Source organism: Pristiophorus japonicus, chromosome 14, assembly GCF_044704955.1.
Source record: "Pristiophorus japonicus isolate sPriJap1 chromosome 14, sPriJap1.hap1, whole genome shotgun sequence".
Taxonomy (NCBI): domain Eukaryota; kingdom Metazoa; phylum Chordata; class Chondrichthyes; family Pristiophoridae; genus Pristiophorus; species Pristiophorus japonicus.
The window spans coordinates 161,294,137-161,309,250 of record NC_091990.1 but is presented as its reverse complement, the minus strand read 5'-3'; the positions used below and the strand labels follow the sequence as shown (position 1 = coordinate 161,309,250).

Below are 15,114 nucleotides of genomic sequence, written 5' to 3'. Positions count from 1 at the left end.
CTGTTAAATGCAGAGCCCTCTCTACACTGCATCTATATGGTGCTATACCTGTGTTAGGAATGCTTGATGGGGAAGTGTAGAAGGAGCCTCTTCGCCACCTTATTTCTGCTGTACCTGCCTTAGAATGCTTGATGAGACAGAGTGAAGCTTCCTCTACTCTGCCTCAGACCCAAACTCAGAAGAATGCTCCCTTCTGCACCAGTGTGACATGTTTCCATTTTCCACACCGGGCATACTATAACCTATCAAAGTAAAATGCCAATTTAATACCAATTAGGGTAAGTTTATTGGAACATTAAAAAATTGATGGGCTATGTCGTGACTACACAAACTCACCAAGTTAATTTGAATGTGTTTTTTTGGTTTCTGTTGTCATTTTCCTGTCCTTTGAATGATTTGTATACACTTTGATTCTGTATTAGACACGACCACCATTACCCTATATAGAGAGCCTGTGATTGTTTTTCTGATTGTGCTATAGGTCCTCTGGGTTGGATATCTGTGTCAGGGTTATGGAGTGGTTGCCGCTGGACAGAAAGTCCTCAGTTTCTTGCAATACCTGCTGATGCCTACACTTGCTTTCCCAGATACAGAGGTAAGAGAACTGTCACCACAGTGGTTAGCAGACGGTACAAGCTTTGTAGTGATGGATGCTGTAAATGTAGAAGCTATCTGAATAACATGGCATTATGGTTTGAGCCTGACTTGTCCTTCTTATTAATTACACACACTGCACAAAATATATTGGACACAAAGTACAGCCTATTGTACGTACTGAGATGTGCAGGGTTCTCCAACTTCCTGGATATTGCAGTAGTTTGTTTTTGTACGTGTAACAATTTGAAACTTCAGTAAGTCGTCGCCTCTGAGAGTGGATACTAGACGACCTATAATAAAAACAGAAAATGCTGGAAATCTCAGCGTATCAGGCAGCATCTGTGGAGAGAGAAAGAGAGTTAACGTTTCAGGTCGCCAACCCTTCGTCAGAACTGGCGAATGTTCGAAATGAACAAATTCTTAACCAGCATTGAAAGGGGGGAGGGGAGGAGAGAACAAAAGGGAAGGTCTGTGATAGTGTGGAAGGCAGGAGAGATTAGAGAGAGAAAAGGGATGATGGGCCGACTTGAGCCGGTAATGGCACAAGTTAGAAAACGGTTAGTTTAGATCGGGTGTGAATGGCAGGATAATTATCAGCTGCTATGGGAAACAAAGGGCTAATGTTTCGGACCCCCGCTAGAAGGGCGCACATCGGAGAGGCCCGCCTAATTTGTAGAACAGAAATTGCGCCGAATACTTACCTCGCGATTCTCCGATATCTGTAGGCCCGTTTCCAGCTTGGCGCGGCGCAGGAGGAGCTGCTGGGGGCGGAGCTACAGCCCTGCGCCAAAAACAGTGCCGGCAGCTGCACGCGGGTGCAGTAGCTCCCGGCCCTCCCAGCGCGTCCTGTCTCCGGACGACGACCCCATCCCTGGCCGAAGGGACATCGCCCCCCCTATCCCGGGCCAAGTGGCCTGACAGCCTTTACCTCTTCTGCGGCGGCCCGCCCGGCATCTCCTGGGGGCAGGCCCCGCCCGAAGTCCTCGTCGGTGGCGGGGCCCACCCGAAGTCCTGGGCGGCGGCCTGGCATCTGCTGGGGGCGGGCCCTGCCCGAAGTCGTCGAAGTTCTCGTCGTCGGCGGAGCCCGCCCGCCCGGCATCTCCTGGGGGGGGGCTTGTCGCAGCCGGCTGTTGGAGGGTTTCCGGTGCTGCAGTAGGTGAGTAGAAACTTTACATTTTTTATTTATTGATTGATCTTTTATTATTTTATTTATTTATTTATTTAGATTGATTTATTGGTTGATTTATTGATTTATTTATCATTTATTATTGATGATGGCTCTTTATTTGTAAAAGTGAAGTGTTTAATGCTTTGTAAAATCCCCTAACTTCCCTCTAACTTCCCTTCCCCCGCCCCCCCCCCCCCCGCCATCTCTCATTCCCTACGCCTGATTTATAAGTGTAGGCAAGGTTTTTCTGAGCGTACAAAACTCTACACTTACCCCATTCTAAGTTAGTTTGGAGTAAGTTTTCACTGCTTAAACTTGCAAAACAGGCGTAAGTGGCTGGTAATGACCCCTTTTGGAAAAAAACTGTTCTAAAATGAAACTATTCTAACTCACTAGAATTGGAGCAAACTAAATGCCGAGAATTGCAATTTCTTAGATGCTCCATTCTAATCTAGTTGCTCCAAAAAAAATAGGAGCAACTCAGGCCGAAACTTGAGCCCCGTGAGAGAGAAAAAAATACACCAGAGCAAAATATAGGCAGAGATTAATGTCTGAAATTGTTGAACTCGATGTTGAGTCCAGAAGGCTGTCAAGTGCCTAAACGAAAGATGAGGTGCTGTTGCTCGAGCTTGCGTTGAGCTTCATTGGAACAGTGTAGGAGGCCGAGGAAGGAGAGGTCAGAGTGGGAGTGCAGTGGAAAATTAAAGTGACAGGCGACCGGAAGCTCGGGTCATGCTTACGGACTGAACGGAGGTGTTCCGTAAAGCGGTCACCCAATCTACACTTGGTCTCCCCAATGTAGAGGAGACCTCATCGTGAATACAGTATATAGTATACTAAATTGAAAGAAGTAAAAGTAAATCGCTGTTTCACCTGGAAGGAGTATTTGGGGCCCTGGACAGTGGGAAGGGAGGGGTAAAAGGGCAGGTGTTGCATCTCCTGCGCTTGTACGGGAAGGTGCCGTGGGAAGGGGAGGGGTGATTGCGGAATGGAGCAGGGTGTCACGGAGGGAGCGATCCCTTCGGAACGCTGAGAGGGGAGGGGAGGGAAAGATGTGATTGGTGGTGGGATCACGCCAAAGGTGGCAGAAATGGCGGAGGATGATCCGTTGAACGTGGAGGCTGGTGGGGTGAAAGGTGAGGACAAGGGGACTGAGAGGGAGGGGAAGGGGTTGAGAGCAGAGATGCAGGAAATAGAATGGACACGGTCGAGGGCCATGTTTACCCTGAGGGGAATCCTCGGCTGAGGAAAAAGGAAGATATGTCAGAGGCGTTGGTGTGAAAGGTGGCATCGTCAGAGCAGATGTGATGGAGAAACTGGGAGAATGGAATAGAGTCATTACAGGAAGTGGGGTGGGAGGAAGTGAAGTCCAGGTAGCTGTGGGAGTCAGTGGGCTTATAGTGGTGCTGGTCAAAAGCCTATCCCCAGAGATGCAGATGGAGAAGTCGAGGAAGGGAAGGGAAGAGTCGGAGATAGAACATGTGAAGGTGAGGGAAGGGTGGAAATTGGATGCAGGGTGAATGAAATTTTCTAGTTCAGGGCGCGAGCAGGAAACGGCACCGATACAGTCATCAGTGTACCGGAAAAAGAGGTGAGGGAGGGGACCCGAGTAGGTCTGGAACAAAGAATGTTCCACATATCCCACAAAAAGACAGGCATAGCTAGGGCCCATGCGGGTTTCCATACCAACACCTTTAATTTGGAGAGAGTGAGTGGAGTTAAAGGAGAAGTTGTTCAATGTGAGAACAAGTTCAGCCAGACGGAGGAGGATGGTGGTGGATGGGGTCTGGTTGGGCCTCTGCTCGAGGAAGAAGCGGAGCGCCCTCAGGCCATCCTGGTGGGGGATGGAAGTGTAGAGGGATTGGACGTCCATGGTGAAAAGAAGACGGTTGGGGCCGGGAAACTGGAAATTGTTAAAGTGACGGAGGGCGTCGGAGGAGTCATGGGTGTAGGTGGAAAGTGTGTGGGCAAGGGGAGAAAAAATAGAGTCGAGATAGGAAGAAATAAATTCTGTGGGGCAAGACGAGGCTGAAACGATGGGTCTACCGGGGCAGTCCTGTTTGTGGATCTTGGGAAGGAGGTAGAAGTGGGCTGTGCGGGGTTGGGGGAACTATGTGGTTGGTGGTTGTGGAGGGAAGATCTCCAGAGAAGATGAGGTCAGTGATGGTCTGGGACTTTTATACATGATGACCTTATACATAAACCTGAAATAACACAACGGCCATCTGACAATGTATCTTTCCCACTTTATCTCTTGGTTTCTTGTTGTGTGATGTTCACAGTCCTCTCTCTGCCTGTCATCACCATCTCACTATGTTTTTCGGCTTTGTCCCACGTGTCTACTTTTTAATAATGGGCCCCACATGCGAACAGCCCGATGACCTCCGACCGTGGCGCCCTCTGGTGTCTGGTGACCCCCGAGCTTTAATACATAACAGGGCCCCACAGCACCTGTTTACAATTGCAGGCATCTCAGCGTTAATCAACTTGAAATTCCGACTGTTGTGTTTTGCGTCTGCAACTATATGCTGTTAACCTATTTTCAAAAGAGATGACAAAACAAATTCTAGTAACTACAGACTCACATTAATCTTATATTAATAAGGAACTGTCTGACAAAGAAGCAGCAGGTACTAGTTAGTTAGAGGAGTGATGTTGGGCTGAGGAGATGAACAAAGCAGATTTGGGACCTGGATTAAGGGGAATGCCCTAGCGAATAGTGTCCCTGCGGTTTCTAATATACATACAAATTACCTGGATTCAGTCACATAACGGAATTGTATCCAGGGCAGACCTGAAAAGTCTGCCCTGGATACAATTCTATAACTGGCTCTTGGCCTTGGTATTTCTGAATCAAATATCATTTTAAACTTGACCATTCTGCAGTTGCTATCTCTCAAGGGTACGATGACTTCCCAGGAAATTATATAAGTCACTTACCATTACTTAGTCAGGATGAGCAGTGCCCTTATGGCCTCCCCTGTTTACTTACTTGTACTCTAAACCACTTGGGCATTCCCAATTTATATTTAGTTGGTTGAAATCCCTTATTAAAGTAACCTTCCTGTTTTGACATATCCTTATATCAGTTTAATTCTATGGGCAGTATGGGGCACAGCCCTTGTCTTAGCTTTGTTCTTGCCCTATGAAAGCTTGTGATATTGTTTTCCATGTCTCATAGGGTCGACTTTCTCAACCTCCTGATTGTCCTTGACATACGAAGCTATATTATCTCTCTTCCTATCCACGCAATCTTAATCATTCTATACCCGTGTACATGGTATAGTTATCCTCAGGGGAAGCTATTTTTCTGATATTCTTACTGCACTGCAGTTCCACACGACCACAAAAGCTTTATGTTCAGGCACCTTATCCATGAATTTTCAAGCCTTTGTGTAAATAACCCTTCACCATTTTCTCGAAATGCTACTCTATTGCCCAGCTATCTGGGGAGAATGAGCTCCCTGCATCATACTCTCCCTTTTACTTACAGTCGGGTACCAGAAGCATTGGGCTCTGCTGTGAATGCAAAGACCGAGTTGATGAAATCACTGGATATGCAGAACACTGGGTTCCTTTATTTACTTTTGTGAAATTGGCTCCCTTAATCCATTAGCACACGTGTAGACTCGCAACATTATGAATTAAAGTCCGGGTTCGAGGGGAAGTTCAGAACAGCGAGTAATACTATGCTATCACTTCATCGAAAGTGGAAGATGTGCTGTGTTGGACGACAGACCTGGACATCTCCCATTGGCTGCACTGCTAGAATATAAAACGCACCATTCATCTGTTTGTCTGTTTCTTCCTGTCTCGCCCAATTCTCTTTCTCCTGGTTCCTTCTCTTGTTCCGCGTGTGTCTCACCTAATCATTAATTTAGTGTTGGTCAGTACCTGCTTTTAACAAGACTTGTTTTTCTCCCTGTAACAATACAAACATCGCCCAAGTGGACCAGAGCTTAGCTTATTTCCTGGAAAGCATTTTGCCGACGGCTGTCTGTTTATAGATTCGCAATATTTTCAGAGTAACATCAATAATCTGACACTTTAACGGTTTGAGACATCTCTATCAGCAAAGGGAATAGCTTCAAAAATGTCTGCATTTGTAAACTGGCCTGGGCTGAGGAAGAGGTGCAAGGGGGAAATGAGGAGAAAACAAGGGTCAAGTTCACCCAATACTTCATTCAGTATTTCAGCGCAGTGCTGAGGGAGTGCTGCACTGTCGGAGGGGTAGTGCTGAGGGAGTGCCGCAGTGTCAGAGGGGCAGTGCTGAGGGAGTGCCGTAGTGTCAGAGGGGCAGTGCTGAGGGAGTGCCGCACTGTCAGAGGGGCAGTGCTGAGGGAGCGCTGCACTGTCGGAGGGGCAGTGCTGAGGGAGCGCTGCACTGTTGGAGGGGCAGTGCTGAGGGAGTGCCGCACTGTCAGAGGGGCAGTGCTGAGGGAGCGCCGCACTGTCGGAGGGGCAGTGCTGAGGGAGCGCTGCACTGTTGGAGGGGCAGTGCTGAGGGAGTGCCGCACTGTCGGAGGGGCAGTGCTGAGGGAGCGTTGCACTGTCGGAGGGGCAGTGCTGAGGGAGTGCCGCACTGTCAGAGGGGCAGTGCTGAGGGAGTGCCGCACTGTCGGAGGGGCAGTGCTGAGGGAGCGCTGCACTGTCGGAGGGGCAGTGCTGAGGGAGCGCTGCACTGTTGGAGGGGCAGTGCTGAGGAAGTGCCGCACTGTCAGAGGGGCAGTGCTGAGGGAGCGCTGCACTGTCGGAGGGGCAGTGCTGAGGGAGCGTTGCACTGTCGGAGGGGCAGTGCTGAGGGAGTGCCGCACTGTCAGAGGGGCAGTGCTGAGGGAGTGCCGCACTGTCGGAGGGGCAATGCTGAGGGAGTGCCGCACTGTCAGAGGAGCCATTTTTCAGATGAGACGTTAAACTGAGACCCTGTCTGCTCTCTCAGGTGGACATAAAAGATCCCACGGCACTATTTCGAAGAGCAGAGGAGTTATCCCCGGTGTCCTGGTCAATATTTATCCCTCACCCAACATCATTAAAACAGATTATCTGATCATTATCACATTGCTGTTTGTGGGAGCTTGCTGTGCGCAAATTGGTTGCCGCGTTTCCCACATTACAACAGTGACTACACTTTAAAAAAGTACTTGATTGGCTGTAAAGTGCCTTGGGACCTCAGGTGGTCGGTAAAGGCGCTATATAAATGCTTGCTTTCTTTCTTTCAACAATCCCGACTTCAAATGGTGCAGAACAAATAGTAGCCATTAAATGTGGATGTTTTTAAATAAACACTTCATTGACAACAGTTTATTGAAAACAATACCGGTAAATAATTGTATAAAATGATTAATACAAGGTATATTAGTTTTTCACATTTTGAAATAAATGAACTATACTAAGTATCTGTATTAACTATCTGGTTATAAAGAAAAAAACTGATAATATATTCAGAATTGCCCTTGAAGTAAACCTCAAGAAATTGGGGGTAATTTTGTTCAACAGTGTAAGATTGACAATATCGATTCACCCGCATGTTATACATTTCTCCTGATTTTCAGTTCCATTGAGGGGCCTAGATATAGTGGAGAGAAAGGGCCTATTTCCCTTAGCAGAGGGGTCAACAACCAGGGGGCATAAATTTAAAGTAATTGGGGAAAGTTTAGAGGGGATTTGAGGGGCAATGTCTTCACCCAGAGGGTTGTGGGGGTCTAGAGCTCACTGCCTGAAAGGGTGGTAGAGGCAGAAACCCTCACCACATTTAAAAAGTACTTGGATGTGCTCCTGAAGTGCTGTAACCTGCAGGGTTACGGACCGAGAGCTGGAAAATGGGATTCGGCTGGGTAACCTCTTGTTGGCCAGTGTGGACACGGTGGGCCGAAATTACCTCCTTCCATGTGCTGTAAACTTCTATGATTCTATACGAGGCAATATCTTTCCAACACTTTGATATCAATCACACACTGCTTTGCTGTGCAGCTATATTGTCACCTTTACTTTCGATATGACAGAGACGTAACTGGAGAGCACACAATGCTTCTGCATTATTTTTCTCATTAAAATAGTTGCAATAGGCTTGTCACAACCGAGAATGTTTAAAACAGACTTCAAAAGGTACTGATCACTTGGAAGGTTAATTGAACAATTTGAGTCATTTGATCAAAACTGAGGATTGTCTGGCTGCTACTCACTTTCCTCTTTTTCCACAGTTCCATCTGTATCTCAAGGGCACGCCGCATTGTCATTTATCCTTTTCCTCAGATTCTCTGCCCCGGCACAGACCCTTTAACTTACTGCCAGCAATCAACCCTGTTGGACCTTCTGAAACCGAGCTTGTCACAGCCTTAACTCCTTTAATATTTCTTACAGTCAAAGAAATCACTGATGATGCCACCCACAAAAAAAAAACAAAACCAACTTAATCGCTTTACTGGCTTTTTTCCTTCCCAATTCCCCTTTCTCCTTTTTGAATTCTCCTGTGTTTGACCTTAAGTCTCCCTGATCACCCAGGTCATGTTCCAGAGGTGCCGCTAGGGTCTTTTTAAAAGGCAATTTATTGGACATTTTGTAGTTTCCCGTAATTCTGCTTTTCTGACCAAACTTAATTGATCCTAGAAGGTTTGTAGATATTTTAAATAGGAAAATAAAATAATTGTACTAACTCCAGTACAACTTCCACTGTGAATTTAACCCCCAATAGACATTGTCAATTTGTGAATAGAAACCTTTAAACACACAGCTGTAAAATACCCAACAGACAGTCCTAAACTGGTTCATTATTACAACCTGTCCCTGCACCGGGCTGCACGGAAGCCTTGAGGAGGACAGGAAGTATCTGCTGTGAAAGAATGTGTCATGGCGGAAAAGGAACTTGGACTTTCCGTAATAAATCTGACTAACTCGAATGCTGAGAGAGGTGGCAGGACTGTCTGTCTGACTTTCCCTGAAGTACACCAGCATGTCTCTATCTCAATCTCAGTTAGACACAGAAGGCAGCCAAGGTGTGATTACAAATATATGTTTTTACCATCAGGTCAGCCACAGTAGAGTTATCAAATAAACAGACAGTTAGAAAATAGACATTTTCTCAGCAAATCAAAAGCCACCAATATCAAATAATTTGTCTTGTATGATTCCTGAGACAAATTCAATGGCAATATGATGTGATGTAGGTTGTCAAAAAGAAGTAACAGCAGTAATTATATTCTGAATAGAAGTAATCTCTGTGCTGTGGAAGAGCAGAGAGATTTGGGAGTGCATTAAAGACAGCACCTAAGGTTGATCAGGCTGTTAAAAAAAAAAGAGCAGGGGCGTTGTCCGGGTATCTTGTCCAAACAGTTATCCCGCAATCATCCCCGAAAACAAATGAACTGTTTGTGGCACTTCCTCAGGTGCAAATTGGCTGCTCCATTTGCCTAAAAACTGCAACTGTTCCACAGCAACTCATTGTCTGTAAAGTGCTTTGGGATATACTGAGGATGTGGGATATAAATGCAAGTTCAGGATAGGAAATTCGTTGGGTGATCATCTAATGCTGCATGAATTCGATGAGAAAAATGAATTCATGAGCGGACAAGATCTATAAGTCCAAAGACAGTATACTTTCAGTAACACAATTTTGAACAGTGTACATGATGTCCATATACACAAAGCCTTAAAGGTGGCAGGCTAAGTTAACAAGGTGGTTAAAATGCATATGGGTTACTTGGGTTTATAAATTGAGGCATAGAATATAAAAGCAAAGAGATCCTGCTCAAACTTTATAAATCACTGGTTAGGCCGAAGCTGGAGTATTGTGGATAATCTGGGCCCCGCACTTCCAGGAAAGACATAAAGGTCTTAGAAAGATTGCAGAGGAGGTTTACCAGTGTCATGTATTTAACTGTCATTATAAACTGACCTAAGTTGTACACCATGAGAACATTAACCACTAGGTGATGAACTTGTGGGAGACACTCCTAACCTGGACTTTCAGGTATAAAAAGGGAAGCTCCACCCACCTTCATCACTTCGGTGCTGGCTAATAAAGATTACTGGTCACAGAGTGACCTTCTCTCAAGTATGGGCCTTGTGTGCATTTATACTGTATAGTAAGGACATATTATTGGCGACGAGAAACTGGGAATTAAACCACGCGAGCATGGCCACTAGCAGCACAGACGAGAGGTACTGTGTTGGTGATGATTGGGACGATTTTATTGAGAGACTACAGCAAAATTTCGTCACTAAGGAATGGCTGGGACAGGATTCAGCCGACAAACGCAGGGCTCAGCTCCTGACGGTTTATGGATCCAGGACGTACTCCCTGATGAAGGACCTTTTAGCGCCAGAGAAGCCGGCGGACAAGACTTTTGAAGAGCTCAGTAAGTTGATCGGGGAACACTTTAAACCAGCGAGCAGCATGCACATGGCGAGATACCGGTTTTACACGCACCGGCGGCAAGAAGGGCAAAGCGTTCCAGACTTCGTGGCAGACCTCCGGCGACTGGCGAGTCTATGTAAGTTCCCAGATGCATGCAGAGCAGAGATGCTGCGAGACTTTTTTATTGAGGGCATCGGGCACGCTGGGGTTTTCAGGAAACTGATTGAGACCAAAGACTTGACCCTGGAAACGGCAGCTTTGATGGCCCAGACATTTATCTCAGGGGAGGAAGAGACCAGAATAATGTTTGACAAAAATCTTGGTTTAAATGCAGCAAATGGATAGGGAGTCAACATTGTTAACGCAGCACACAGTTCCCCAGGCAGACAGTGGCAATCGGACATGCCCGAGCATGTAGTCGAACCCAAAGGGGGAATTCAACAGAGACAATGGCTAGCTGAACGGCGATTCATGCCATCGCAAGGGACAATGCGGCCAGTAATGGGGCCATCAACACCTGTCAATGGTGTGCTTAAGGACAGTTACAGAGACAGTCAGAGACGATCGACTGGTAATGGACCTTTTGTTTCCAACAACGGCTCATGTTGGAGGTGTGGAGGCAAACACACAGCCAGAGCTTGCAGGTATCAGCAATATACCTGTAGAAACTGCAATGTCAGCGGTCACTTGGCACGTATGTACAGGAAGCCTGCAGCCAGGTTGATGTACGAGGAGGACGAGGACGATGTAAGCCCTACGAGGCCAAATGGACACTGGGGGAAATCGCTGGAAGCTAAAGTTCAGCGAGTTCATGTGGAGCACGTATACAGTTCATACACCAGGACGCCACCGATAATGATGAAAGTGCTCTTCAATGGCATCCCAGTATCAATGGAGCTAGACACAGGGACCAGCCAGTCCCTGATGAGTATCAAACAGTTCGACAAGTTGTGGGCGTCCAAGGTCAGGAGGCCAAAATTATTGTCAATTGACGCACAGCTACGGATATATACAAAGGAGATCATTCCGGTGCTCCACGGTAATCGTGACCCACAAAGATTCGGAGAACAGGTTGCCACTCTGGATTGTCCCGGGGGACGGTCCTGCACTACTGGGGAGGAGTTGGCTGGCTGTCATGAACTGGAAATGGGGCGATGTCAATGCAATTTCTTCTGTGGAGCGAGTATCATGCTCACAGGTCCTGGACAAATTTGACTCACGATTTCAACCCTTTCATGGGGACTTTCATGGGGACCAAGGTCATGATTCACATAACCCGGACACCAGGCCAGTACACCACAAGGCCAAAGCAGTGCCGTACGTGATGCGGGAAAAGATAGAAGGCGAATTGGACCGCCTGCTGAGGGAAGGCATCATCTCTCCAGTCGAATTCAGTGACTGGGCGAGCCCGATTGTGCCGGTGCTCAAGGCGGATGGGTCGGTCAGGATATGTGGTGATTACAAGGCCACCATCAATTGGGTGTCACTCCAAGACCAGTACCCGCTATCGAGAGCGGAGGACCTCTTTGCGACACTATCCATTGGCAAACTTTTTTCAAAATAGGACCTGACCTTAGCTTATATGACCCAGGAGCTGGCGAGTGAGTCGAAGAAGCTGACCACCATCACGACATACAAGGGGTTGTTTGAGTACAACAGATGTCCGTTTGGGATTCGCTCGGCCGCCGTGATCTTTCAACGAAATATGGAAAACCTCCTCAAGTCGATTCCAAGGACAGTGATTTTTCAGATGACATCCTCACCACGGGTTGTGATACTGAAGAACACCTCCGCAACCTGGAGGAGGTGCTACGCAGACTGGACCGGGTAGGTTTGCGACTGAAAAAGGCGAAGTGCGTCTTCCGAGCTCCAGAGGTAGAATTCCTGGGGATGCGGGTAGCAGCAGACGGGATCAGACCGACCTGCATCCAAAACAGAAGCGATCCAGAGAGCACCCAGACCCTGTAACATGACGGAGCTGCGTTCGTTCCTGGGGCTCCTGAACTATTTTGGTAACTTTCTTCCCAAATTGAGCACGCTGTTAGAGCCACTACACGTGCTCATACGCAAAGGTCACAAATGGATCTGGGGGGATAGCCAGGAAAAGGCTTTTGATAGAGCACAAAATTTGTTATGCTCCAACAATCTTTTAGCGCTATATGACCCATGTAAGAAACTCGTTTTAACGTGCGACGCATCGTCCTATGGGGTTGGGTGTGTGTTGCAGCATGTTAATGCCAAGGGTCAGTTACAGACGGTAGCTTATGCCTCCATAAGTCTGTCCCAGGCAGAATGGGGCTATGGGATGGTAGAAAAGGAAGCGCTTGCATGTGTATATGCTGTACAAAAAATGCACCAGTACCTGTTTGGCAGGAAATTTGAGCTGGAGACAGATCACAAATCACTAACGTCCCTTTTGGCCAACAACAAGGCCATAAATGCAAATGCATCGGTCCGCATACAGAGGTGGGCACTCACGTTAGCCGCCTATGACTATACGATTCGGCACAGACCGGGCACTGAAAACTGCGCCGATGCACTCAGCAGGCTCCCACTAGCCACCACCGAGGGGGCAACCGAGCATGCTGCTGAGATGGTCAGGGCTGTTGAAGCTTTCGAAAGCGAAGGCTCACCAGTGACAGCCCGTCAGATTAAAGTCTGGTCAAATAGAGACCCGCTACTATCTTTAGTCCTGAATGGGGACTGGGCAGCCACATACTGGGCATGCCCTGAGAAATTCAAACCATTTCACAGGTGCAAGGATGAACTCTCGATTCAGGCCCATTGCCTACTCTGGGGAAACCGAGTAGTCATGCCCCAGATGGGCAGAGAGATGTTCATCAGAGAACTCCACAATGAGCACCCGGGCATTTTCATGATGAAGGCAATTGCCAAGTCACACGTTTGGTGGCCAGGGATAGATGCGGACCTGGAACCTTGTGTTCGCAGGTGCAACACGTGTGCCCAGCTGGGCAATGCCCCCAGGGAAGCCCCCCTTAGCTCCTGGTCCTGGCCCGCCAAACCATGGTCACACATCCATGTGAACTACACAGGTCCTTTCATGGGAAAACTATTTTTGGTTGTAGTAGACGCCTACTCCAAATGGATCGAGTGTGGCATTCTCAATTCAAGCACATCCTCTGCCACGGTAGAAAGTCTACGGGCAATGTTCGCCGCCCATTGTCGACCAGACGTCTTGGTCAGTGACAATGGCCCGTGCTTTACAAGCATTGAATTCCAGGACTTCATGACAGGAAATGGTATCAACTATGTCAGAACGGCACCGTTCAAGCCGGCCTCAAATGGCCAGGCAGAACGAGCAGTGCAGATAATCAAACAGGGGATGCTCAGAATCCAAGGGTGTTCCCTACAAAGCCGCTTATCACACCTCCTGTTGGCCAATAGATCCTGACCACACTCGCTCACAGGGGTCCCACCCGCAGAGCTGCTAATGAAACGGACGCTCAAAACCACGTTATCCCTTATACACCCCACCATGAAACAAATTGTTGAGAGCAGGCGCCAGTCATAATATGACTACCATGACAGGAATGCGAGGACGCGATGTATTGATGTCAATGACCCTGCCTTTGTCCTCAACTACGCTGCAGGGCTTAAATTGCTCGCAGGCACTGTGATTGCCAATGAGGAGAATAGGATTCTGGTAGTTAAACTCACCAATGGACAAGTCTGCCGCAAACACATGGATCAAACAAAAAGGAGGTTCAGCAACCCCATAGAAGAAGCAGAGGAAGAACACGATGTAGAGTTCATTCCTCCACAGGTGACCGAACACCGGAACCAAGTGGAGGAGAGCCCAGTCACTGTGGGCAGTCCGGACAGGCCTGAGGCACCGCAAACAGCAGACACTCAGGCCAGCGCCCAACAACTGGAGCCCCATCTCAGGCACTCTACAAGGGAGCGTAAACCACCAGAGAGACTTAACCTGTGATCCCAATAAGACTTTGGGGGGAGGTGATGTCATGTATTTAACTGTCATTGTAACCCTGTATAAACTGACCTAAGTTGTACACCGTGAGAACATTGACCACTAGGTGGTGAACTTGTGGGAGACACTCCTAACCTGGACTTTCAGGTATAAAAGGGGAAGCTCCACCCACCTTCATCACTTCTGTGCTGGGAAATAAAGGTAACTGGTCACAGAGTGACCTTCTCTCAAGTATGGGCCTCGTGCATTTATACAGTATAGTCAGGACATATTAATAACCAGGATGTTACCAGGGATGAGGGACTTCAGTTATGAGGACAGGTTGGAAAAGTTAGGACTGTTGTCCTTAGATCAGAGAAGGTTAAGAGGTGACCTAATCGAGGTTTTTAACATGTTGAGAGGTTTCGATATAGATAGAAAAAACAGTTCTCTCTGGCGAGTGGGTCAATAGCCAGAGGTCGTAGATTTAAAATCATTGCCAAAAGATCTCGAGGGGAGATTTTTTTCAGAGCGTTGTCAGGATCTGGAATGCTTTACCTGAAAAGGTGATGGAAGTTGATTCTATAAATAATTTTAAAAGGAGTTGGGCGGGAACTTGAAGATGAGGACTGTACAGGGTTAAAGGCAACAAGCAGAGTTGTGGGATTAAGCACAATTGCTCTTTCAAACTCTATTTATTACAATCCTTCCTACAGTCACTTTTTTAATATTCCTTGCTGGGACTACACATGCTAGACAATGCATGGTACACAAAATGTGATATGATACTCAACATCATAGGCAGTCCCTCGGAATTGAGGAAGACTTGCTTCCACTCTAAAAATTAGTTCTCAGGTGACTAAACAGTCCAATATGGGAACCACTGTCCCTGTCACAGGTGGGACAGGGTGGGTGGGAAAGGGTGGGTGGGGAGTCTGGTTTGCCGCACGCTTTTTCCGCTGCCTGCGCTTGCTTTCTGCATGTTCTCGGCGATGAGGCTCGAGGTGCTCAGCGCCCTCCCAGATGCACTTCCTCCACTTAGGGCGGTCTTTGGCCAGGGTCTATCAG

The 15,114-nt window shown here is 47.5% G+C and overlaps 1 protein-coding gene across 1 annotated transcript in view; it reads left to right on the top strand.

The window, feature by feature from the left end:
* Positions 1–15,114, top strand: part of ptpn5 (protein tyrosine phosphatase non-receptor type 5) — a 146,236-nt gene that overhangs the window by 43,139 nt on the left and 87,983 nt on the right. Inside the window, exon 2 of the mRNA XM_070898651.1 lies at positions 482–595. Coding sequence (XP_070754752.1) covers positions 482–595 — 114 coding nt within the window. The remainder of the gene's footprint in view (positions 1–481; positions 596–15,114) is intronic.